Raw genomic sequence first — 27,784 nt, forward strand, 5'->3', positions numbered from 1 at the left:
ATCGTTTCTTTTCAGTTTTCCAACGATCCTCTTTTAGGTATAGCCCACGGTTCTAACGAGCTGAATCATAGCCCACTGTTCTAACGAGTTGATTCATAGCCCACTGTTCTAACGAGCTGAATCATAGCCCACGGTTCTAACGAGCTGATTCATAGCCCACTGTTCTAACGAGTTGAATCATAGCCCACGGTTCTAACGAGCTGAATCATAGCCCACTGTTCTAACGAGCTGAATCATAGCCCACGGTTCTAACGAGTTGAATCATAGCCTGCGATTCTAACGAGTTTAATCATAGCCCACGGTTTTAACGAGTTTAATGATAGCCCAAGGTTCTAACGAGCTGAATCATAGCCCACGGTTCTAACGAGCTGAATCATAGCCCGCGATTCTAACGAGTTGAATCATAGCCCACGGTTCTAACGAGCTGAATCATAGCCTGCGATTCTAACGAATTTAATCATAGCCCGCGGTTTTAACGAGTTTAATGATAGCCCAAGGTTCTAACGAGCTGAATCATAGCCCACGGTTCTAACGAGCTGAATCATAGCCTGCGATTCTAACGAGTTGAATCATAGCCCACGGTTCTAACGAGCTGATTCATAGCCCACTGTTCTAACGAGCTGAATCATAGCCCACGGTTCTAACGAGTTGAATCATAGCCCACGGTTCTAACGAGCTGATTCATAGCCCACTGTTCTAACGAGCTGAATCATAGCCCACGGTTTTAACGAGTTGAATCATAGCCCGCGATTCTAACGAGTTGAATCATAGCCCACTGTTCTAACGAGCTGAATCATAGCCCACGGTTCTAACGAGCTGAATCATAGCCCACTGTTCTAACGAGCTGAATCATAGCCCACTGTTCTAACGAGCTGAATCATAGCCCACGGTTCTAACGAGCTGAATCATAGCCCACTGTTCTAACGAGCTGAATCATAGCCCACTGTTCTAACGAGCTGAATCATAGCCCACGGTTCTAACGAGCTGAATCATAGCCCACGGTTCTAACGAGCTGAATCATAGCCCACGGTTCTAACGAGCTGAATCATAGCCCACGGTTTTAACGAGCTGAATCATAGCCCACGGTTTTAACGAGTTTAATCATAGCCCACGGTTCTAACGAGCTGAATCATAGCCCACTGTTCTAACGAGCTGAATCATAGCCCACTGTTCTAACGAGCTGAATCATAGCCCACGGTTCTAACGAGCTGAATCATAGCCCACGGTTCTAACGAGCTGAATCATAGCCCACTGTTCTAACGAGCTGAATCATAGCCCACGGTTCTAACGAGCTGAATCATAGCCCACGGTTCTAACGAGCTGATTCATAGCCCACGGTTCTAACGAGCTGAATCATAGCCCACGGTTCTAACGAGTTGAATCATAGCCCACAGCTCTAACGAGCTGAATCATAGCCCACGGTTCTAATGTGCCTTATTCAACGTGCAGTGGCTAAGAGGGTAATGATTTTCACTTCAGTTTGTGAAACACAGGGCCATGAACATGGGGTGTCTGTTATCACCTACTGCTAGTGACTTTAGATTACTGCTGGCCATCTAACACCTACCCACCCAATTACAACAAATTGTGTGATCATTGAATGTGGGTTTGCACAGATCACTTACTGTAGCACACAGACATCCAAACTCACAGTTCAGTGAAGTACTGTGTCTTACAAAGAAAACCAGGGGGGGTTAAAATCAAATCAAAGCTTGAAGAAAACAACTCCTCTTTAAAGTATACAATATTCTCAGCATTACATGGTAGGGTTTTCTGGGTTGTAGGTAGAGCTTATGAGCCCACGGACTCCCCCTCTTCCTCCTCCTCTTCCTCCTCCTCCTCCTCCTCCAACTCCTCCACCTCCTCCACCTCCTCCTCCCCCTCCCCCTCCTCCTCCTCCTCCTCCTCCTCCTCCTCCTCCGTGGAGGTGCTATTCTCTGCATGACTTACTGTGTTCTTCTCCTCAGCAGCTGCCTCAAAATCCTCCATGTCAAACTGACGCTTGGCTCTCTGTGTGTCTCTCGTTCTCCTCTCTCCATCTGTTCCAGGCAGCCACAGGAGGCATGGGTATTGGGTCAACAACCACTAGACACCACACATGTCCTCCGAGCACAATTCTACATACACTCGGTCTCGCTCAGTCGTGCTGAATAATTTAATTAGTTACAATGATATCAAGGATTCCTTGCATATTTCAAGATCATGATTTTTTTAAATGTAAGACAGTAGTTTTTTTTTTGTTTAAGTCTCCAAATACCTTGAGTGTGTTCAGTGTCTCACTAACTTTTGAAACACAAATCGGAATGGTAAAAGCATGTAAATAATGTTTACAGCTCACTGACTGGTCTGTGTTTACTATTAGGTGGATGATCAGGACAGTTCTACTGTAAATGAGGATTCCCTGTTCTACAACACTCCTGTCACATCTCTGTCACATCTCATTCTATCACATCTCATTCTATAACAACTACAGGTAACTAGTTTACATTCTAACACATCTCATTCTATCACATCTCATTCTATAACAACTACAGGTAACTAGTTTAAATTCTATCACATCTCATTCTATCACATCTCATTCTATCACATCTCATTCTATAACAACTACAGGTAACTAGTTTACATTCTATCACATATCATTCTATAATAACTACAGGTAACTAGTTTACATTCTATCACATCTCATTCTATAACAACTACAGGTAACTAGTTTACATTCTGTCACATCTCATTCTATCACATCTCATTCTATAATAACTACAGGTAACTAGTTTACATTCTATCACATCTCATTCTATCACATCTCATTCTATCACATCTCATTCTATAACAACTACAGGTAACTAGTTTACATTCTATCACATCTCGTTCTATAAGAACTACAGGTAACTAGCTTACATTCTATCACATCTCATTCTATAACAACTACAGGTAACTAGTTTACATTCTATCACATATCATTCTATAATAACTACAGGTAACTAGTTTACATTCTATCACATCTCGTTCTATAATAACTACAGGTAACTAGTTTACATTCTATCACATCTCATTCTATAACAACTACAGGTAACTAGTTTACATTCTATCACATCTCATTCTATAACAACTACAGGTAACTAGTTTACATTCTATCACATATCATTCTATAATAACTACAGGTAACTAGTTTACATTCTATCACATCTCGTTCTATAATAACTACAGGTAACTAGTTTACATTCTATCACATCTCATTCTATAACAACTACAGGTAACTAGTTTACATTCTATCACATCTCATTCTATAACAACTACAGGTAACTAGTTTACATTCTATCACATATCATTCTATAATAAGTACAGGTAACTAGTTTACATTCTATCACATCTCGTTCTATAATAACTACAGGTAACTAGTGTACATTCTATCACATCTCATTCTATAATGACTACAGGTAACTAGTGTACATTCTATCATATCTCATTCTATAATAACTACAGGTAACTAGTTTACATTCTATCACATATCATTCTAATATAACTACAGGTAACTAGTTTACATTCTATCACATCGCATTCTATAATGACTACAGGTAACTAGTTTACATTCTATCACATCTCATTCTATCACATCTCATTCTATAATGACTACAGGTAACTAGTTTACATTCTATCACATCTCATTCTATCACATATCATTCTATAATAACTACAGGTAACTAGTTTACATTCTATCACATCTCATTCTATAATGGCTACAGGTAACTCGTTTACATTCGATCACATCTCATTCTATAATGACTACAGGTAACTAGTTTACATTCTATCACATCTCATTCTATCACATCTCATTCTATAATGACTACAGGTAACTAGTTTACATTCTATCACATCTCATTCTATAATGACTACAGGTAACTAGTTTACATTCTATCACATCTCATTCTATAATAACTACAGGTAACTCGTTTACATTCTATCACATCTCATTCTATAATGACTATAGGTAACTAGTTTACATTCTATCACATCTCATTCTATCACATCTCATTCTATAATGACTACAGGTAACTAGTGTACATTCTATCACATCTCATTCTATAATAACTACAGGTAACTAGTTTACATTCTATCGCATATCATTCTAATATAACTACAGGTAACTAGTTTACATTCTATCACATCTCGTTCTATAATAACTACAAGTAACTAGTTTACATTCTATCACATCTCGTTCTATAATGACTACAGGTAACTAGTGTACATTCTATCACATCTCATTCTATAATGACTGCAGGTAACTAGTTTACATTCGATCACATCTCATTCTATAATGACTACAGGTAACTAGTTTACATTCTATCACATCTCATTCTATAATGACTACAGGTAACTAGTTTATATTCTATCACATCTCATTCTATAATAACTACAGGTAACTAGTTTACATTCGATCACATCTCATTCTATAATGACTACAGGTAACTAGTTTACATTCTATCACATCTCATTCTATCACATCTCATTCTATAATGACTACAGGTAACTAGTTTACATTCTATCACATCTCATTCTATAATGACTACAGGTAACTAGTTTACATTCTATCACATCTAATTCTATAATGACTACAGGTAACTAGTTTACATTCTATCACATCTCATTCTATAATAACTACAGGTAACTAGTTTACATTCTATCACATCTCATTCTATAATGACTACAGGTAATTAGTTTACATTCTATCACATCTCATTCTATCACATCTCATTCTATAATGACTACAGGTAACTAGTTTACATTCTATCACATCTCATTCTATCACATATCATTCTATAATAACTACAGGTAACTAGTTTACATTCTATCACATCTCATTCTATCACATCTCATTCTATAATGACTACAGGTAACTAGTTTACATTCTATCACATCTCATTCTATCACATATCATTCTATAATAACTACAGGTAACTAGTTTACATTCTATCACATCTCATTCTATAATGACTACAGGTAACTAGTTTATATTCTATCACATCTCATTCTATAATAACTACAGGTAACTAGTTTACATTCGATCACATCTCATTCTATAATGACTACAGGTAACTAGTTTACATTCTATCACATCTCATTCTATCACATCTCATTCTATAATGACTACAGGTAACTAGTTTACATTCTATCACATCTCATTCTATAATGACTACAGGTAACTAGTTTACATTCTATCACATCTAATTCTATAATGACTACAGGTAACTAGTTTACATTCTATCACATCTCATTCTATAATAACTACAGGTAACTAGTTTACATTCTATCACATCTCATTCTATAATGACTACAGGTAATTAGTTTACATTCTATCACATCTCATTCTATCACATCTCATTCTATAATGACTACAGGTAACTAGTTTACATTCTATCACATCTCATTCTATGACTACAGGTAACTAGTTTACATTCTATCACATCTCATTCTATAACAACTACAGGTAACTAGTTTACATTCTATCACATCTCATTCTATAATAACGACAGGTAACTAGTTTACATTCTATCACATCTCATTCTATAATAACGACAGGTAACTGCCAAAATAAAGGAAACACCAACATAAAGTGTGTTAATAGGGCGTTGTGCACCACGAGCCTCCAGGACAGCTTCAATGCACCTTGGCATAGATTCTACTAGTGTCTAGAACTCTATTGGAAGGATGCAACATCATTTGTCGATGAGAAATTCCATAATTTGTTTTTATGTTGATGGTGGTGTAAAACGCAGTTTCAGTCGCCGCTCCAGAATCTCTATAATCTCTGTTAGCTGAATATCTCCATCACAATCTACAATCTCAGTTACCTGCATATCTATATCACAATCTATAATCTCTTTATATCACAACTTTATCTCTATCACAATCTACAATCTCAGTTACCTGAATATCTATATCACAATCTATAATCTCTTTATGTCACAACTTTATCTCCATCACAATCTACAATCTCAGTTACCTGAATATTTATATCACAATCTATAATTTCTTTATATCACAACTTTATCTCCGTCACAATCTACAATCTCAGTTACCTGAATATCTATAATCTCTTTATATCACAACTTTATCTATATCACAACTTTATCTATATCACAATCTATAATCTCAGTTACCTGCATATCTATATCACAATCTATAATCTCAGTTACTGAATATCTATATCACAATCTATAATCTCAGGTACCTGAAGATCTCTATCACAATCTATAATCTCAGTTACCTGAACATCTCTATCACAATCTATAATCTCAGTTACTTGAATATCTCTATCACAATCTATAATCTCAGTTACCTGAACATCTCTATCACAATCTATAATCTCAGTTACTGAATATCTATATCACAATCTATAATCTCAGGTACCTGAAGAGCTCTATCACAATCTATCATCTCAGTTACCTGAATATCTCTATGACAATCTATCATCTCAGTTACCTAAACATCTCTATCACAATCTATAATCTCAGTTACCTGAATATCTCTATCCCAATCTATAATCTCGTTAGATAACAACTATATATCTTATTCTATCACTGAGCCATGTGAATAGCAGGAGCCATGAGAGAGGAACCTTTAGGACATGTGGGTTGGAGCCAGAAGATGGGCAGGTCTCCACAGAGGTCCAGGATCTTGTGCTGAGGAAGCTGCTGTTCTTCAGGGGCCGGTCAGCAGCTACCCAGATCAGAGACTTCTCGTCAAACTTCACTGGCATCATTTCGCCTTCCTGACTGGGCGAAATACACCTCATCAGGCCATTACTCCTACATTATGTCCACAGGCTTATCAATCGGCATTAAAATGTCATTCCATTTCAAAATATATTTGTTTCTGTAAAGCCCAATCGACTACTGGATTATTGACATGCCCTTGAGTATCTAGAACAGATGGGGGGGAGGGGGGGTCTATACTTTTGCATAAAGTTAGTAATATATTCAGTTCCAACATTATGTTTAAGTTATGTTTAGTAAAGCTCACTGTACCAGGTCAAACCTCAGTGACTCCTTGTTGAGTGTCTTAACCTCTGGAATGTCTTGATTTGAGATTTAGTATAATGCTTCTCCCCTCCAGAGAACTGAATTCCTGTGATTCCCTGAGGAGTCACAGGGACGGGATATTTACACTCACAACTTTGCTACACATGCCAAACTCTCAGTTGAACTACTTCAAAGAGAAAATAAGGACAACTTCACAGTATGAAAGTCATAAATCTCCAACGCCTCGTCCTTTTTACTCACTCCCAGTTCGGGAACCTTTGCAGATTATTATTGGAATCGATTTCCATGGACCACTCCTCCACTTTTCCATTGACACTCATACTGTAATGTACATTGTACGTCTAATGAGATTGAAAAAAAAAATACAGTTACAAGGATATTCAAGGTTATCCATAATACATACAGTAAACACATCTAACTTGCCAGCTATCAACTACACATGGTCAATACCCCTAGTTGTAGAACCCAAAACTGCAATTACAATAGCTGGAGATATGGCAGGAGGCTTTCTAACAGTAATATTCACTGCAAGGTCCTGCCATGACACAATACTTCAAACTGCCTCCCTCCTCGTGTTCTCCTGTGCAGCACTTAAAAGACCGTATGATGTGTAGTCCAATCACATAGCTGATTTGAATAGAATGTCTCAGAGGGAGGGCAGCAGGGCCTTGACATGGATCTATCCTGAGATGTTTTGCCCTACAGGTGAGCCCATTATTACATAAATAAATATTCAAGTATCTCTAATGAGACAGTCACCACCACCAGGCCTTAGTTAGATGCCCAAAATATTCACATCAAAGCTATGTGATTCTAATGTGAAATTCAATAGGTTGGTATAGAAATAACGTAATTACCTAACAGATGTTTAATAGGATTCCGACCAGCAAATCCAAATGTAATTTCCAATGTCCAACACACCATCCACTGCCAGGCTATATTAGATAGTTGTTTTATGAGGAATGATAGACATTATGCAGAGATTTGTTAACTAAGATATCATATTTTTTGATGTTCTACTGTGCTTGACAGTGAAAAAGGTGCAGCGCCTGCAGCATACCACTTGGTCCCAGGGTACAGGTAGACCATCGAAAATCTCCCACCTGACGTTGAGGTAGATTTACCTGTCTCGTCTGCATTTTAAACGGTAAATTACATAATAAAATGACCCATATTGAGGCACATGAAGAATAAATTAAGTCTTACATTTTTGTCACTGACTTTCCAAAGGTAAAAAGCTCTAATGGATCCGCAAAGCATCAACACTGCCCCGGCGACGAGAGCCGCAACCCCAAATCTCAAGAGACGACCATCAGCAACAGGAGGCTTCGCAGCCGACAAACTGTCTGTCATCTGTTTCACCTGTTCCTGTGATTGTCTCCACCCCCTCCAGGTGTCACTTATTTTCCCCGGTGTATTTATCCCTGTGTTTCCTGTCTCTCTGTGCCAGTTCGTCTTGTATGTTTAGTCAAGTCAACCAGCGTGTTTTTCCCGTACTCCTTTTCTATTCTCTTTTTGATAGTCTTCCCGGTTCTGACCCCTGCCTGACTCTGGACTACTTTCCCGCCTGCCTGATCATCCTGCCTGCCCTTCGGTACCTATAGGACAAAATCTGTTTTTTACCTGTTTGCCTGTCCACGACCATTCTCTTGCCTACCCCTTTGGATTAATAAACAATGTAAGACTCCAACCATCTGCCTCCTGTGTCTGCATCTGGGTCCCGCCTTGTGCCTTGATACTGTATGCCTTTAGAAAGGTCAGAATGCTAAGTGAGCAGCGATGCACACAGTCAATATCAAAGCAAAGCCCCACGAGAAAATCATTTTCCCTTTGCAATTCAAACTTCGCAAACTCAAAACAATATAATAGACTACAGCGCCCAGGAAAATGTATTGGAATTATTGCATTTAGGCTACTTACAGGTGTCACGAACCGGCTCAAAGCCCGTAACAAAAAGGGAGACAACATGGAGATAAGGAATAACAAAAATCTATTTAATTACTGAAGTAACATATGTACAATGTGTGTGTATGTAGTCAGTAGTGTATGTAGTCAGTAGTGTAAGTGAGTGGTTGCGTGCATAGATGTGATAATGAGGGGTGTTGAAAGGTGCCAAAGCAAACAAACAAAACGGCCACAAAAATGCCACAACCAAAATCTATCAGTGTGTCTGCATGGAGTCTCCTCAATGAATGGGGAAGAGGTGTATTCATCCCGGGACACACCTGGGCCCAGGTTTGTCCCATTTCGCTGACGACCCTCCCGGCTCCGCCCACCGACATCCTAATAAGGAAAACAAGAGCAAAGAGAAAGAATTCGGCAGACAGAGTGGGAGGGTCGTCACACAGGTGGTAGGCATTGTTGAAAGTCCTGTGAAATTTTGACTTTTCAGAAGTCTCGCCCATGATGCCATCTGTATAATGGCCACCGGTGTTAATTATGTTGGTCAAAAGGGCCACAAGTCCAGTTTCAAAACTTCATTGTGAATGACGTGACGTGCCACTGGCGGAGGGCAAGAGAAATGAAGGTAGTTGAGGAAATGGTGCTTTGGCAGCAAAATGGAATTGCAGTGAATTTATATCAAGTCTTCACAACATCGTGGTGTTCTTTGATGGTTTGTTTACAGTCCATGTAGTTCAACAAGTTGAAGCATGAGGTTAATACACAGACCACAGCCAGGCTACATGCTATCACTTTTTATAACTGTTTTGGCATAGGATTAGTATGCCAGTTCTTAATTGTCTGCACTAATGAGATATGTAACTGGTACTGTTACAGGTGTAACTGTTACAGGTGTTCATGGAATGAATCCACAAGAAGTTCAGATAAGTAAGCCCTGGTAGGCTAAAGTTTCCCACAGCTTTGGCCAAGAGGTCCTGACCTTTATGGCACAGGAGGTAATAATCTTGTTTTGTAACAAATTGGTTCAAGCTACCCTAGCTGGCCCCTGATCATTACATTGAAGTGACATTGGGGCTACCCCGTCCCTGTCAGAGATTGGTTTCATCTGGCCTTCTAATCAGGCATGGCTTATTATGGTTCAGAAGAATGTGTCAGTCTCCAAAACCTTAAATTGGAATTTCATGTGATTAAATGTCTAGCCAGTCCCTATGTCCATCCTGCTCCCTCAGAGGTGATAACTATAGAGTCATCCTGCTCCCTCAGAGGTGATAACTATAGTCATCCTGCTCCCTCAGAGGTGACAACTATAGTCATCCTGCTCCCTCAGAGGTGATAACTATAGAGTCATCCTGCTCCCTCAGAGGTGATAACTATAGAGTCATCCTGCTCCCTCAGAGGTGATAACTATAGAGTCATCCTGCTCCCTCAGAGGTGATAACTATAGTCATCCTGCTCCCTCAGAGGTGATAACTATAGTCATCCTGCTCCCTCAGAGGTGACAACTATAGTCATCCTGCTCCCTCAGAGGTGATAACTATAGAGTCATCCTGCTCCCTCAGAGGTGATAACTATAGAGTCATCCTGCTCCCTCAGAGGTGATAACTATAGAGTCATCCTGCTCCCTCAGAGGTGATAACTGTAGTCATCCTGCTCCCTCAGAGGTGATAACTATAGTCATCCTGCTCCCTCAGAGGTGATAACTATAGTCATCCTGCTCCCTCAGAGGTGATAACTATAGAGTCATCCTGCTCCCTCAGAGGTGATAACTATAGAGTCATCCTGCTCCCTCAGAGGTGATAACTATAGAGTCATCCTGCTCCCTCAGAGGTGATAACTATAGTCATCCTGCTCCCTCAGAGGTGATAACTATAGTCATCCTGCTCCCTCAGAGGTGACAACTATAGAGTCATCCTGCTCCCTCAGAGGTGATAACTATAGAGTCATCCTGCTCCCTCAGAGGTGATAACTATAGTCATCCTGCTCCCTCAGAGGTGATAACTATAGAGTCATCCTGCTCCCTCAGAGGTGATAACTATAGTCATCCTATATAGAGTCATGTCTCTGAGTCGTATTAGACAAGGATCAACACCATACAGCCGACATGTAACGTTGGTCATTTAGCGTTTTTAAGTTGCAACCTCTGTTGAAATCATGCCTTATCTAATTTGGATGAAGTTAAGCAACGTAACGTAACTGTAATGTAACTTAACGTTGCTATCAGGCAATATATTGCCTGTCGTAACCTACTGCATGAGCTGATTTCTCACTCAATCAAACTGAATGAATGTATGGAAGCACACTGTAGATTTAAGCTGTCTATTTTTTTTACATACAGAACAATAATTTGGTTTCAAATATTTATTTGTGCGACTTAGTGACAAAATTTACTACAAACATGTTCATATTTTGATATTGATTGTTTCCCACTTGACAAAGGGTTCTTTCAGCCTAAAGGTCCAATGGCCATGCTTTTAAATAGTAAAAGTTCAAACATGCTCTTCCAAATTTATAATACATTTGTAGTTTACATTGAATCATTATGAAAAAATATATTCTTCATTTATAAAATCTTGCATATGACACGTTATACAATAAACAGTCATACAGTATACAGTATATGGGAACAATCACACAAAACACTTACCGTAACACTAACATAGGAACAATAGGCTATACAGTATTTAAAGATGCATATGACTCATTACATTAGCTTTGATTATTGTCCATTTAATTTAAGAGTGTCCATACTCCGGGAGGGATATCTCACCAGTCTCTAGTATCCTGGCTGGTGTTGGTGGACAAACCAGAATATAATCAAATTCTTGGTGCTGGACTTTTTCATAGACGCTTTGCAGACCGTTGGTCTTGGGTAGGTGAGCCTGTTGGTAGTAGGTGTCTCTTTGCAGAGTGTTTCGTGGCAACGAGGCTGTCTTGGAGAAGGTTGAGAGGTGTGGTCCGTGGGAGAGGCTGGTGTTGGGTCTAGAGGCTGAAGGGCTCCAGCATCGGTCTGAGTGGCCTAGGATTTTACACTCACTGGTGCAGGCCCAGAGACCTGTGGAAACAACAGCCAAAACTGTTAGCCCTTGGTGAACCGTGCTGCATATGTTGGGGTATAATAGCCTGGATTTTATGATACACTATTATCATTTAACATCTGACCATAAAGACCTTGAGAACATCACAGAGAGTGATGCCTTTTATGGATTTTTTTAACAATGTGTCATTACTGTGTCTAAAATCACATGAACATCCTGTGATTGATTAGTAGTACTTACTGTTTATCGGTGGGGAGTCTTTTTTGTGTCCATCTCCACTGATGTCAGAGTCACTGTCATTAAAGTCACTGTCTCCTTTCCCACTGTCCTTCCCACTGAACTGAGGATCTCTGGCTGAGATGGTTGTGAATGAGTTGCCCTTCCATATGGTTATGGGGCGGAGGGTTTCTTTCCTATAGCCGGGCAGTGTTGAATAACCCTGTGAACAGGCAAACACAATACTCACACATAGAAGTTGTGATGGTGAAAATACTACAACAAAACAGCCAATCCATGCAGTGAGTCACAACGACTTACCTCTAATTTACTCTCCATTATCCTATTGTCAAAGTCGCACTCTTGTTCTTGCCTGCCATCACCTGGGGCTGTTTTTATTGTGTTGCTGGAGGCCAACGGTGCTTTCTCAGGAAAAGGGTGCACATCAAACGCATTGCTTTTGTGGTTGGTGATCAATGAATCAATATGGCTGCTCTCCCCATTCTCCACATGTTGTATGTCTACTTTGTCATTGCATCCCGCCTCTCTCTTCTCCCGTTTGTGTCGACTGCAGGTGGTAGTGATCAGGATGATGCCTAGCAAGAGGAGGGAGCAGCTCCCTGCTAAGGCAATGATAATGGCTATGGACATGTCCCATTGAAAGACTTCCTCGCTGTCGTTTTGGACCATAGCAGGAACACTGGGAGGGGTGCCTTCGATGAGAGTGAGGTGTATAGTGGCTGTGGAGGTCAGAGAAGGTGTTCCATTGTCGTTGACAGCCACAAGGACTCTCAGTGTTTCAGACAGGTCGTAGTTCAGCTCACAACTCACATGTAACTTCCCAGTAACCTTGTTAATGGAGAAACCCAAGTGTCCCCCCTCTGTGATATTGTAAGACAGCTGCGCGTTTATGCCTTCATCAGCATCCGTGGCCTTTATCTGGGTTACAACATAACCTGCAGGTGCATGTTTGGGCAGGAAAACCTCAGCAGATCCCTTATTAAGGATGGGCTCCGTGATGGACGGAGCGTTGTCATTCTGATCAACTATTTTTAGATTGATGATGGCACTGCTCTGAAGTTGAGGTAACCCCCCATCGCTTGCCTGGATGTGTACCTCCAGATGTTTCATGACTTCATAGTTGAAGCTTCTCAGTGCATATATTGAACCAGAGATTGCATTTAGAGATACAAACGTGTTGACAGGTGATCCCATTATAACACTGTCTAATAGTCTGTATGTAATTTTGCCATTAGTCCCCAAGTCTGCATCTCTGGCCTCAACAGTTGTAATATATGCCCCTGGTGCATTATTTTCTACGACAGAAACTTCATAGACATGTTTAGTAAAGTGTGGGGCGTTGTCATTCTCGTCGCTTAGCCTTATGGTGTATTGTGTGATTTTTCTCAATGGAGGTGACCCGAAATCTTCAGCCATCACAGTTAAATTGTACTCGCTTATCTTCTCCCTGTCCAGGGCTGCTGCGGTGACAATCATGTAGCTGTCCTCATAGGCCTGTTTAAGTTTGAAATGGTCGTGCCCATATAAGGTGCAATGGACCTGGCTGTTAACGCCCGAGTCCCTGTCCGCGGTGCTGATCAGCGCCACTAGGCTGTCCTTGTCTGCGGTCTCGCTGATATATGCGATGCCCGTTGAGATGGAGGTCATTGGCGTAATACTTATTTCTGGGGCATTGTCATTAACGTCTTTGACATTAATTATTATTTTACAGATAGTGGGGATCGGGTTGGCTCCTAGATCAGTCGCCTGCACGTCTAACTCATATGTTTTCTTGGTCTCAAAATCCACTGGGTTCTTGAGTGTTAGGCGCCCGGATTTACTGTACACTTCGAAAAGTGCTCGGATCTCCGCAGAAACCTGTTTTCCGAATCCATAGACCACCTCTCCATTTAAACCCTCATCTGGATCAACTGCATTTAAGTCCAATAAAACGAATCCAACCGGTGCGTCCTCGGGCAAAGTGACCGAGAAATTATTCTGGTCAAAAACAGGACGGTTGTCATTAAAGTCTGTCACTTTTATTGTTATTGTTGTTGAACCCGAGCTAAATGGGTTTCCTCCGTCGGTGGCAATAAGCTCCATCGCATAAGATGACTGAGTCTCCCTGTCTAACTCTTTCATTAGCACCAACTCCGCATATTTAACCCCATCTGCTCTCAAAAGCACATCAATGGAAAAATGACTGTTGACAGAAATTTGATAGCTTTGGATGTAGTTTGATCCGACGTCTGCGTCCTCGGCTGGGTCCAAAGAAATACGGAACCCCACATCAGCATTTTCAGAGATCTCCACTGTATATTCCTTGTTTGGAAACTCCGGAGAGTTATCATTAATGTCTTTTACCTCCACCTCAACATGAATCAAATTGTACTTCTCTTTTGAAAAGCTGACAACATCAAAAGTGATGAGACACTGTAAAGTGTGCCTGCAGATTCTCTCTCTGTCAATCCTTTCCCCGACAGTAAGCTCCCCGTCGCTTTCTCTCACCCTGACAAAAGAATTGTTGAATTTTTTCATCATTCTAAAATTAGTCTTGGAGCTAAAAGAGCGACTCAAGGACATGTCCTTGGCCAGGTTTCCGATCACTGTTCCTGGACTTCGCTCCTCGTTGGTCTGGTATTTCAGAGTATTTCCCTCAGACTCAGCCAGGGAAACAAATAACATATCTAGTGTTATGAATCCAAAAATCCAACGATGCCAACCTGTTAAAATGCCACGCATCATTTTCAAAGCCCGCAGGTTAGTTGGTTAGTTTTACAGAGCCAAGCCGCTTCACTTTTACTAAACAGATTAGATCACCTCAAATGGTGAAAATGCCTCCTCTCAACAGCAACAACATCAGCTTCTCTGAACTGTGCTGAAAGTCAAGCAGGCGCGCTTGTTGCCTCCCGCTTTCCTTCCTCACAGCTCCACATCCTGCCGTGGCGGAAGAGTTATAACCCACAGCTCCCCATGCTAATGAGACGAAGTGTGACCAATCCCACCGCTTTAGAATTAAAAATAGGCAGGCAGTATGAAAGACCTCTAAGCCTGTTTTCAATGTGCATAGAGCTCAAGCAGCAAAATAAAAAAGATTTGGATGGCTTGGAGTCAAGTTTTGCACTGGCTTTGAATGTGTATGCACAGGCATAGCCGGGAGACGTAGGGTGCTGAGGGTGGTGCAGCACCCACTGGGGGGAAAAAATGTATACAGTACCAGTCAAAAGTTTGGACACACTTGCTCATTCAAAGGTTTTTCTTCATTTGACTATTTTCTACATTGTACTATATGGAATCATGTAGTAACCAAAAAAAGTGTTAAACAAATCAAAATGTATTTTATATTTGAGATTCTTCAAAGTAACCACCCTATGCCTTGATGACAGGACAGCTTTACACACTCTTGGAATTCTATCAACCTGCTTCCTGAGGAACGTTTTTCCAACAGTCTTGAAGGCGTTCCCACATATGCTGAGCACTTGTTGGCTGCTTTTCCTTCACTCTGCAGCCCAACTCATCCCAAACCATCTCAATTGGGTTGAGGTCGGGTGATTGTGGAGGCCAAGTCATCTGATGCAGCACTCCATCACTCTTCTTCTTGGTCAAATAGCCCTTACATAGCTTGGAGGTGTGTTGGGCCATTGTCCTGTTGAAAAACAAATGATAGCCCCACTAAGCGCAAACCAAATGGGATGGAGTATCGCTGCAGAATGCTGTGGTAGCCGTGCTGGTTAAGTATGCCTTGAATTCTAAATAAATCACTGACAATATCACCAGCAAAGCACCCCCACACCATCCCACCTCCTACTCCATGCATCACGGTGGGAACCACACATGCAGAGATAATTCGTTCACTTACTCTGCGTCTCACAGAGACATGACGGTTAAATCCCAAAATGTCCAATTTGGACTCCAGACCAAAGGACAGATTTCCACCAGTCTAATGTCCATTGCTCGTGTTTTTTTGCCCAAGCAAGTCTCTTCTTCTTATTGGTGTCCTTTAGTAGTGGTTTCTTTGCAGCAATTTGACCATGAGAGTCTTATTCATGCAGTTTCTGAGGCTGGTATCTCTAATGAACTTATCCTCTGAGGCAGAGGTAACTCGTTGTCTTCCTTTCCTGTGGCTGTCCTAATAAGAGCCAGATTCATCATAGCTCCAAATGGTTTTTGCAAATGCACTTGAAGAAACATTTCCGGATTGACTGACCTTCATATCTTCATGTCTAAAAGTAAAGCTTTTGCTTATTTGAGCTGTTCTTGCTATAATATGGACTTGTTCTTTTACCAAATAGGGCTATCTTCTGTACCCCTACCTTGTCTACCTTGTCACAACACAACTGATTAGCTCAAACGCATTAAGAAGGAAAGAAATTCCAGGCACACCTGTTCATTGAAATGCATTCCAGGTGACAACCTCATGAAGTTGGTTGAGAGAATGCCAAGAGTGTGCAAAGGTGTCATCAAGGCAAAGGGTGTCTACTTTGAAGAATATTTTGATTTGTTTAACACTTTTTTGGTTACTACATGATTCCTTGTGTGTCATTTCATAGTTTTGATGTCTTCACTAGTATTCTACAATGTAGAAAATAGTAAAAATAAATAAAAACCCTTGAATGAGTGTGTCCAAACTTTTGACTGGTACTGTATATATATATACATGTATATGTACAGTTGAAGTCACAATTACTGACATTTAATCTTAGTAAAAATGCCCTGTCTTAGGTCAGTTAGGATCACCACTTTATTTTAAGAAAGTGAAATCTCAGAATAATAGTAGAGAGACTTATTTATTTCAGCTTTTATTTCTTTCATCACATTCCCAGTGGGTCAGAAGTTTACATACACTCAATTAGTATTTAGTAGCGTCGCCTTTAAACTGTTTAATTTGTGTCTAACATTTGGGGTAGCCTTTCACAAGCGTCCCACAATAAGTTGGGAGAATTTAGGCCCATTCCTCCTGACAGAGCTGGTGTAACCGAGTCAGGTTTGTAGGCCTCCTTGTTTGTACACACTTTTTCAGTTCTGCCCACAAATTTTCTATTGGATTGAGGTCAGGGCTTTGTAATGGCCACTCCAATACCTTGACTTTGTTGTCCTTAAGCCATGCTGCCACAACTTTGGAAGTATGCTTGGGTTCATTGTTCATTTGGAAGACCCATTTGCGACCAAGCCTTAACTTCCTGACTGATGTCTTGAGATGTTGCTTCAATATTTCCACATAATTTTCCTGCCTCATGCCATCTATTTTGTGAAGTGCACCAGCCCCTCCTGCCTCAAAGCACCTCCACAACATGATGCTGCCACCCCCGTGCTTCACAGTTGGGATGGTGTTCTTCGGCTTGCAAGCATCCCCCTTTTTCCTCCAAACATAACAATGGTCATTATGGCCAAACAGTTCTATTTTTGTTTCATCAGACCAGAGGACATTTCTCCAAAAAGCGGCCTTTCAGGTTATGTCGATATAGGACTCGTTTTACTGTGGATATAGATACCTTTGTACCTGTTTCCTCCTGCATCTCCACAAGGTCCTTTGCTGTTGTTCTCGGATTGATTTGCACTTTTCGCACCAAAGTATATTCATCTCTAGGAGACAGAACGCGTCTCCTTCCTGAGTGATACGACGACTGCGTGGTCCCATGGTGTTTACACTTGCATACTATTGTTTGTACAGATGAACGGGGTTTCTTCAAGCGTTTGGAAATTTCTGTGGACTGTGGAGGTTAACAATTTTTTTTCTGAGGTCTTGGCTGATTTATTCAGATATTTACATGATGTCAAGCAAAGAGACACTGAGTTTGAAGGTAGGCCTTGAAATACATCCACAGGTACACCTCCAATTGACTCAAATTATGTCAATTAGCCTATCAGAAGCTTCTAAAGCCATGACCTCATTTTCTGGAATTTTCCAAGCTGTTTAAAAGCACAGTCAACTTAGTGTATGTAAACTTTTGACCCACTGGAATTGTGATACAGTGAATTATAAGTGAAATAATCTGTCTGTAACAATTGTCAGAAAAATTACTTGTGTCATGCACAAAGTAGATGTCCTAACCTACTTGCCAAAACTATAGTTTGATAACAAGAAATTTGTGGAGTGGTTGAAAAATGATTTTTAATGACTCCAACATAAGTGTATGTAAACTTCTGACTTCAACTGTACATATAAAACCACATTTTCCACAAAATTTGTGAACTAGGCCTTTCTTACTCCTTTATGAACAGAGAAAAGTACTCCTCAGCACCCGAGAGGGTAGACTACCGTCAGTGGTGTAGGCCTAGTGGAGGGTCAGTTACTGTCAGTGGTGTAGGCCTAGTGGAGGGTCGGTTACTGTCAGTGGTGTAGGCCTAGTGGAGGGTCGGTTACCAGCAGTGGTGTAGGCCTAGAGGAGGGTCAGTTACCAGCAGTGGTGTAGGCCTAGTGGAGGGTCAGTTACCGTCAGTGGTGTAGGCCTAGTGGAGGGTCAGTTACCAGCAGTGGTGTAGTCCTAGTGGAGGGTCAGTTACCGTCAGTGGTGTAGTCCTAGTGGAGGGTCAGTTACCAGCAGTGGTGTAGTCCTAGTGGAGGGTCAGTTACCAGCAGTGGTGTAGTCCTAGTGGAGGGTCAGTTACCAGCAGTGGTGTAGGCCTAGTGGAGGGTCAGTTACCAGCAGTGGTGTAGTCCTAGTGGAGGGTCAGTTACCAGCAGTGGTGTAGGCCTAGTGGAGGGTCAGTTACCAGCAGTGGTGTAGGCCTAGTGGAGGGTCGGTTACCAGCAGTGGTGTAGGCCTAGTGGAGGGTCAGTTACCAGCAGTGGTGTAGGCCTAGTGGAGGGTCAGTTACCAGCAGTGGTGTAGGCCTAGTGGAGGGTCAGTTACCAGCAGTGGTGTAGGCCTAGTGGAGGGTCAGTTACCAGCAGTGGTGTAGGCCTAGTGGAGGGTCAGTTACCGTCAGTGGTGTAGGCCTAGTGGAGGGTCAGTTACTGTCAGTGGTGTAGGCCTAGTGGAGGGTCAGTTACCAGCAGTGGTGTAGGCCTAGTGGAGGGTCAGTTACCAGCAGTGGTGTAGGCCTAGTGGAGGGTCAGTTACCGTCAGTGGTGTAGGCCTAGTGGAGGGTCGGTTACTGTCAGTGGTGTAGGCCTAGTGGAGGGTCGGTTACCAGCAGTGGTGTAGGCCTAGTGGAGGGTCAGTTACCAGCAGTGGTGTAGGCCTAGTGGAGGGTCAGTTACCAGCAGTGGTGTAGGCCTAGTGGAGGGTCAGTTACTGTCAGTGGTGTAGACCTAGTGAAGGGTCGGTTACCGTCAGTGGTGTAGGCCTAGTGAAGGGTCGGTTACCGTCAGTGGTGTAGGCCTAGTGGAGGGTCAGTTACCAGCAGTGGTGTAGGCCTAGTGGAGGGTCGGTTACTGTCAGTGGTGTAGGCCTAGTGGAGGGTCGGTTACTGTCAGTGGTGTAGGCCTAGTGGAGGGTCAGTTACCGTCAGTGGTGTAGCCCTAGTGGAGGGTCGGTTACTGTCAGTGGTGTAGGCCTAGTGGAGGGTCAGTTACCAGCAGTGGTGTAGGCCTAGTGGAGGGTCAGTTACCAGCAGTGGTGTAGGCCTAGTGGAGGGTCGGTTACCAGCAGTGGTGTAGGCCTAGTGGAGGGTCGGTTACCAGCAGTGGTGTAGGCCTAGTGGAGGGTCAGTTACCAGCAGTGGTGTAGGCCTAGTGGAGGGTCAGTTACCGTCAGTGGTGTAGGCCTAGTGGAGGGTCAGTTACTGTCAGTGGTGTAGGCCTAGTGGAGGGTCAGTTACTGTCAGTGGTGTAGGCCTAGTGGAGGGTCGGTTACTGTCAGTGGTGTAGGCCTAGTGGAGGGTCGGTTACCAGCAGTGGTGTAGGCCTAGTGGAGGGTCAGTTACCAGCAGTGGTGTAGGCCTAGTGGAGGGTCAGTTACCGTCAGTGGTGTAGGCCTAGTGGAGGGTCAGTTACTGTCAGTGGTGTAGGCCTAGTGGAGGGTCAGTTACTGTCAGTGGTGTAGGCCTAGTGGAGGGTCAGTTACCGTCAGTGGTGTAGGCCTAGTGGAGGGTCAGTTACCAGCAGTGGTGTAGGCCTAGTGGAGGGTCGGTTACCGTCAGTGGTGTAGGCCTAGTGGAGGGTCAGTTACCAGCAGTGGTGTAGGCCTAGTGGAGGGTCAGTTACCAGCAGTGGTGTAGGCCTAGTGGAGGGTCGGTTACTGTCAGTGGTGTAGGCCTAGTGGAGGGTCGGTTACCAGCAGTGGTGTAGTCCTAGTGGAGGGTCAGTTACCAGCAGTGGTGTAGGCCTAGTGGAGGGTCGGTTACTGTCAGTGGTGTAGGCCTAGTGGAGGGTCGGTTACCAGCAGTGGTGTAGGCCTAGTGGAGGATAAACACAGTTTGACCACCTTTTTCAGAAAAATGAATTGAATGTATAGAGAGCAGCACTTTTTCGACCGCGACCGGCAATCAGAGTTGAACCACCTATTTTACATCTCTGGCTACAGGTAGGCCTGTTTGAAGGGAATAGTAATAAGTCTGGTAAATGAACCATGTGGGTTAGGATCACCATGACGTTTATCCCGGGTTAGTTCCAGATCCATTTCAAGTGTCCCAACTTTTCAGGCAAAACAAAAGCTCCATTTGTCAGCAAGAAGCATCAATTAATGTAGGCCTAATCAATATAGGTTTAATCAATATGGGCCTAATCAATACGGGTCTAATCAATATAGGCCTAATCAATACAGGTTTAATCAATATGGGCCTAATCAATACGGGTCTAATCAATATAGGCCTAATCAATATAGGCCTAATCAATATGGGCCTAATCAATATAGACCTAATCAATATAGACCTATTTAATATAGACCTAATCAATATAGACCTATTTAATATAGACCTAATCAATGGCAATCGGCAAATGTCATGTGTCATACTTCTTGGTGTTTTGTAAACAGATGTCTATTTCCATTCATCAAATGGCGTGAGTGTACATGAACTGTTCGAATGCTGCAATTATTTTGGAGTGGAAGAATGTCAACAGGTAGCCTACTTTTTGAAGTGATTTATTTGACAAATTGCGAGCACGTGCTCCCAGAGACTGCCCTGAATGTGACGGTGTAATTTACACTCTGATTACATGGCACGCAGGAATTTTTTATAGCGCACAGGACTGCGGGCCAGAAAGTTGTGGGTTTGCAGACCACTGTGGACAACAGTAGAGGTGAAAAGATCTCCTTCACAGTAAACATTGCTTGAATCTATCATCATGTTTGCAGAATCTTTTTTAATTCCACACAAATGACCAAAATGACAGGCTAACAACCGACAGAGAGACAGGCCTATATATTCATCTGATCATATTTCTCCAATGCAAAATCAGTGTGTCTTCTTTGCAACGAAACAGTCCCTTTTTGCAAATAATTTAATCTGAGACGTCATTAGGAATCTGAGCATGGTACTTTCAAAAGTTAGGTCTACCTGTCCACCCCAGACTGAGAAGGTCTACCTGTCCACCCCAGACAGAGAAGGTCTACCTGTCCACCCCAGACAGAGAAGGTCTACCTGTCCATTCCAGACAGAGAAGGTCTACCTGTCCACCCCAGACAGAGAAGGTATACCTGTCCATTCCAGACAGAGAATGTCTACCTGTCCATTCTAGACAGAGAAGGTCTACCTGTCCATTCCAGACAGAGAAGGTCTACCTGTCCACCCCAGACAGAGAAGGTATACCTGTCCATTCCAGACAGAGAATGTCTACCTGTCCATTCTAGACAGAGAAGGTCTACCTGTCCATTCCAGACAGAGAAGGTCTACCTGTCCACCCCAGACAGAGAAGGTATACCTGTCCATTCCAGACAGAGAATGTCTACCTGTCCATTCTAGACAGAGAAGGTCTACCTGTCCATTCCAGACAGAGAAGGTCTACCTGTCCACCCCAGACAGAGAAGGTCTACCTGTCCATTCCAGACAGAGAAGGTCTACCTGTCCACCCCAGACAGAGAAGGTATACCTGTCCATTCCAGACAGAGAAGATCTACCTGTCCATTCCAGACAGAGAAGGTCTACCTGTCCATTCCAGACGGAGAAGGTCTACATGTCCACCCCAGACAGAGAAGGTATACCTGTCCATTCCAGACAGAGAAGGTCTACCTGTCCATTCCAGACAGAGAAGGTCTACCTGTCCACCCCAGACAGACCTGCCTTGGCAGGTCTCTTGGCAGGTTTGTTGTGGTGCCATATTCTTTCAATTTTTTAATAATGAATTTAATGGTGCTACGTGGGATGTTCAAAGTTTCAGATATTTTTTTTAACCCAACCCTAATCTGTACTTCTCCACAACTTTGTCCCTGACCTGTTTGGAGAGCTCGTTGGTCTTCATGGTACCACTTGCTTCATGGTGCCCCTTGCTTAGTGGTGTTGCAGACTCTGGGGCCTTTCAGAACAGTTGTATATATACTGAGATCATGTGACAGATCATGTGACAATTAGATTACACACAGGTGGACTTTATTTAACTAATTATGTGACTTCTGAAGGTAACTGGTTGCTCCAGATCATATTTAGGGGCTTCATAGTAAAGGGGGTGAATACATACTGTATGCATCACTTTTCAGTTGTTTTTTTTTTTTTTTTTTTTTAAACAAGTAATTTTTTTCATTTCACTTTACCAATTTGGACTATTTTGTCTGTGTCCATTTCATGAAATCCATATAAAAATCCATTTAAATTACAGGTTGTAATGCAACAAAATAGGAAAAACGGCAAGGGCGGTGAATACTTTGCAAGGCACTGTAAGTACAAATACTTTAAAGTACTACTTAAGTTGTTTTTTGTCATATCTGTACTTTACTATCTATTTTTTTGACAACTTTTACTTTTACTCCACTACATTCCCAAAGAAAATAATGTACTTTTTACTCCATACTTTTCACTCTGCCAGGACAGAATTATGGCACCGATCAATATACCACTTTGTCATCCCTACTGCCTCTGATCTGGCGGACTCACGAAACACAAATAGTGTGTTTGTAAATGACGTCTGAGTGTTGGAGTGTAGCCCCTGTTTGTACGTAATTAAAAACAATAAGAAAACCGTGCCGTCTGGTTTGCTTAATATCAGGAATTTGATGTGTAGCATTTACTTTTACTTTGTACTTTTACTCAGGTATGACGACTGAGTACTTTTTCCACCACTGTACTTAAGTACATTTAAAACCAGATACTTTTAGACTTTTACTCAAGTAGTATTTTACTGGATAACTTTCACTTTTATTTGAGTCATTTTTACTGAAGAAAAATTATTATTTTCGGAAGAAGCCTTTGACTCTCCTCCTGAACTGCCAACGAACAAGGCAGTTAACCCACTGTTCCTAGACCGTCATTGAAAATAACATTTGAGTACTTTTTCCACCACTGCCGGGAGGTGTGCTCTTCACCTTTGCAAGGCAATTAGCAATTAGTATTAGTACTTCAGTCTCCCCTGATTTGTCATCGGCAGCTTTAATCTGCGTTCGTGTCAGCTGGGGTCTTGTCGCAAAACTAAGAGTGTCGCCGAAAACAAAGACGGTTCTTTTGAGGTTTTCTGCCGAGTTGTTCAAGGAAGGAAGGAGAGGAAGACTCCACACCACTTGACCATCTTACTTAGTTATTTTCATATGATCTCATTTTGCTCTTTTGTAGCTTTGGCAACTATGTGTGTGTTTTCTCTACCTGTTCGCTCCTCTCCCTGTAGGCTGTACAGACGCTCCCCACCCCTTGCCTGCAACCCTTCTAATTTAGTGTACCCTGCGCGCACAACCCATGTGGAACTCCTGGTCTCTGGCAACGTTTGGAACTACAGATCTGTAGTCAAGAACTCGGAGTTCATCTCAGCCTATGCTGCACTTCAGTCCCTTGACTTTAAGTCTCAGTCGGAAACATGGATCCCCCCAGAGGACACTGCTACTCCAGCTGCTCTCTCTTCATCTGACTGCGTTTTATCTCATAGTCTGAGAGCTTCTGGCCGTCTCGGGGGTGGCACAGGTCTACTCATTTCTTCTATGTGGAGATTTTCTCCTTTCTCCCGGTCTCACCTGTTCATCTCCTCATTTGAATTCCATGCTGTCACTGTCACTTGTCCACTCAAGCTTAACATCGTTGTCATCTATCGCCCACCAGAGCGAAAATGGAGGAAAACTAAACTTCCAGAGGACCTATCATCCTTTCACTCCCTCCTCTCTACCTTCTCTTCCTCTGTATCCACTGCTAAAGCCACTTTCTATCTTGAGCTAACAAAGGTCAGGCGTGGGCTTTTTGTGATTTTCTTTAGTAAAAAGTAGGCCTATGGCATACCCTCTCATACCCCCTCAATTCGAGGTCTTGGTTTTCACTTAACATCCCCTTAGTGACACGGATGGAGGCTATATAAAGAGTGCATGGGGGGTGGAAGAATTGAACAACAAATTTATGGATATAGCAGCCTATAGCCTGATTTTTTCTGTCAAACAGGTAGGCCCACCTCTTTTTTTCTTAAATAGGAAGAAATAGGCTCCAACACAAACCCCTCTTGTTGTTAATAAAGTCTAATTAAATGAAGACGGATAAAATGAATTATGACGACTCCAAGGTTGCGAGATCAAACCCCTGAGCTGACAATGTGCAAATCTGTCGTTCGCAGGGCGCAGGGCGCATAAATAATAATTTGTTCTTCACTGGCTTGCCTAGTTAAGAAAAATAAAATGATCATCTTCTCAAACTGAGCAGAAGAGAACATAGGCTAGACTGCGCACTTATTCTGTATTAGACCTAATCAAAAATTATTTTCGGAAGAAGCCTTTGACTCTCCTCCTGAACTGCCAACGAACAAGGCAGTTAACCCACTGTTCCTAGACCGTCATTGAAAATAAGAATTTTAACTGACTTGCCTAGTTAAATAAAGGTAAAATAAAAAATAAAAAATAAAATCTGACTTATTGAGAGGTCAATAACTCTGAAAAATACATTATGGGCAAGAAAAATATTGTTTTTAATAAAATCTATGAATTAGTAGCAAACTATCAAAGTTGTCCTCCAGTCCTCCTTAAGTGGTTCAGCGGTCTAAGCCACTGCATCTCAGTGCTAGAGGTATCACTACAGACACCCTGGTTCGAATCCAGGCTGAATCACAACCAGCAGTTTTGGGAGTACCTTAGGGCAGCGCACAATTGACCCAGCGTCATCTGAGTTTGGCCGGTGTAGGCCATCATTGTAAAGAATAATTTGTTCTTCACTGGCTTGCCTAGTTAAGGAAAATAAAATGATCATCTTCTCAAACTGAGCTGAACAGAACATAAGCTAGACTGCGCACTTATTCTGTATTAGACCTAATCAAAAATTATTTTTGGAAGAAGCCTTTGACTCTCCTCCTGAACTGTCAACGTACAGTAGCCCTACACTGCACAGCCACTGGTTAGGCAGCACACAATGTGTTTGATCAGCAAGAGCAGAGCAGGCCAGCGCTCAGGGTGGAATATCCATTGCAGTGTGTAATGTAGACTAGTTTAATTTACACCATCCCAGCAGCTATCTTGGAAATATAACTTTGCTCTATGCTTCTCCAAGCATGCGCTTCGTAGCTTGTAGGCTATGGATCATTTGATTGAGACCACACTAAATAGCCAATAGTCATACTTGATATTATGCGCCCCGCAGAGAATCAGAGATGAGGGGCGGCATCTGGCACACATCAATACATACCCTAATAAGCAACTGAGAAATACTGACATTTCATCAATTACTAAATACATGACTAGATTTAAAAAATATATATATACTAATCCCTCCCCTTGAATGAAATTAAAAAGCAGGACCCTCCCCAATTTTCCTCCAGGTACCAATTCAGTACATTTCTATCCATCCCTTAAAGGTCAGTATGGATCAGGTTATATGGGTCAGCAGGTTTGATTGATTGATTGATTTTATTTGCCAGTAAAAAAAATATATATATATATAAAAAAATATATATAAATATATATATATACACAGTAGATATATTTTTTTAACATGCCAGGAATATCACAAAAATGTCAGACTTACTTTTGTTGTGGTCCCTAATTTCCATGGTGCAAAAACATTACAACATTAGGCTACGCTACACTGTAAAATACAAAATCCTGTTGTTTTTACAGTAATTTACTGGCTGCCAGTTACCTGTAAGTTACTGTAAAAAAAAAAGTACAGTATGTTACCGTAAATTCCAAAGGCTCTTTGGTTTAACTGTTAAACCAAAGTTTCTTTGGAATTTACCGTAACATACTGGAAAGTTTCCTTGGAGTTGCTGTGGTAGTTTGTTCCACTCAACAGCGTCGGTATATAAAAGGTGTTCTTACCACATAGACTCTTAAAACAAGCAATATCAGAGTCTCTGGTGTTGTATTAGTGGACATCACTAATATAAGTCAAATATTTCAATAGGTACCTGGGGGCTTAGTCAGTATTAAGTAATAGGCTCTGTTGTGTGTGTGTGTGTGTGTGTGTGTGTGTGTGTGTGTGTGTGTGTGTGTGTGTGTGTGTGTGTGTGTGTGTGTGTGTGTGTGTGTGTGTGTGTGTGTGTGTGTGTGTGTGTGTGTGTGTGTGTGTGTGTGTGTGTGTGTGTGTGTGTGTGTGTGTGTGTGTGTGTGTGTGTGTGTGTATTTCTCTGTGGGTGTTTCCATCTTTTCTAAGCGAAACAGTAACAGATGTTTGTTTTTGTGGTGAATGGAAACTTGGTGAATTCCATCCCTCTTATGACACCGGAATTGTCCTTTTCACTTGCAACTTTTTTCTCTAGCGAATGATAAACAGAGAGAACAGGAGGTGAAAACAAAGAATGTATTAAGACTATGAGAGAAATTCAACCTTTACTCAAAATATTTTTTTGTTTGTTATCATAATATTTTGTATCATCTTGGAAGCTGTGTTACTTATCCAACTTCACTTCTCAGTCAGCTTAAAATTCAAACGTTGGAACTCTCTTCCTTCCACTGCATGACGTTTACCATAAAAGTGCGGACCAGATTTTCTGAACTCTGATATAATGGCTCCATCAGCGCCATAATAACATTTTATGCTGTGATTTATTTGTATGAAAGTGTTATTTCTGTGAAAGTTTGTGGGCAAATCTATCATGGCCTTGAATGGATGGAACGAGACAGAGAAAAGAGACCAGGCAGAAGAGGAAAATGCATGAGAACTGTTTCAGGGATGATAGGGATTTCACATTTACCGTTGGCCCACAGACACAATTCCATTTTTAATGGGATTGTAAATGCATTGAGTTTCAGGGGATGCCTTTCCATTTTAAATTCTCTAATCACTTCGGTCCATAACATGCCTGAAGAAATTCCATGATAGTCTGCATTTTGTGGAACGCACTTAGCTTCTCATTCTTTTAAAAAGATTAGAAATCACACGGTTTTGGAGCTCAACTGGACTGATTCATTCTTCAATGGGAGATCACTTCTTGCTTTTAAGAATTCAGAATAAATCATTTCTTTAGACTTTTTAAAGCAAGAATTTCGACACAATGACTCCTTAACCGTGTTGCATTTTGTTCACTGCCCCTACCCTGTCAAAGCCTCGTCCCATGCCCTGCCATGTGACTGCCCTGCCATGTGACTGCCCTGCCTCTGC

The 27,784-nt window shown here is 41.8% G+C and overlaps 1 protein-coding gene and 1 pseudogene across 1 annotated transcript; both read right to left on the bottom strand.

The window, feature by feature from the left end:
* Positions 1-1,902: 1,902 nt before the first annotated feature.
* Positions 1,903-9,286, bottom strand: LOC129821571 (leukocyte cell-derived chemotaxin 1-like; annotated as a pseudogene).
* A 1,999-nt stretch (positions 9,287-11,285) lies between these two features.
* LOC129820849 (protocadherin-8-like) lies at positions 11,286-15,177 on the bottom strand. The gene is made up of 3 exons (XM_055877883.1): positions 12,515-15,177; positions 12,218-12,416; positions 11,286-11,994 (listed from the first exon to the last, which is right to left on the bottom strand). The coding sequence occupies exons 1-3, from the start codon at positions 14,936-14,938 to the stop codon at positions 11,675-11,677; spliced, it is 2,943 nt and encodes a 980-aa protein (XP_055733858.1). The 5' UTR covers positions 14,939-15,177; the 3' UTR covers positions 11,286-11,674.
* Positions 15,178-27,784: the final 12,607 nt, after the last annotated feature.

This window comes from Salvelinus fontinalis, chromosome 23, assembly GCF_029448725.1.
Source record: "Salvelinus fontinalis isolate EN_2023a chromosome 23, ASM2944872v1, whole genome shotgun sequence".
Taxonomy (NCBI): Eukaryota; Metazoa; Chordata; class Actinopteri; order Salmoniformes; family Salmonidae; genus Salvelinus; species Salvelinus fontinalis.

Bases quoted from the DNA above. Each gene is read 5' to 3' on its own strand.
- LOC129820849 (XM_055877883.1), bottom strand. From the start codon at position 14,938: ATGATGCGTGGCATTTTAACAGGTTGGCATCGTTGGATTTTTGGATTC. The intron at 12,417-12,514 runs GTAAGTCGTTGT...GCCTGTTCACAG, and splicing joins TAATGGAGAGTAAATTAGAG to GGTTATTCAACACTGCCCGG. The intron at 11,995-12,217 runs GTAAGTACTACT...TTGTTTCCACAG, and splicing joins AGACTCCCCACCGATAAACA to GTCTCTGGGCCTGCACCAGT.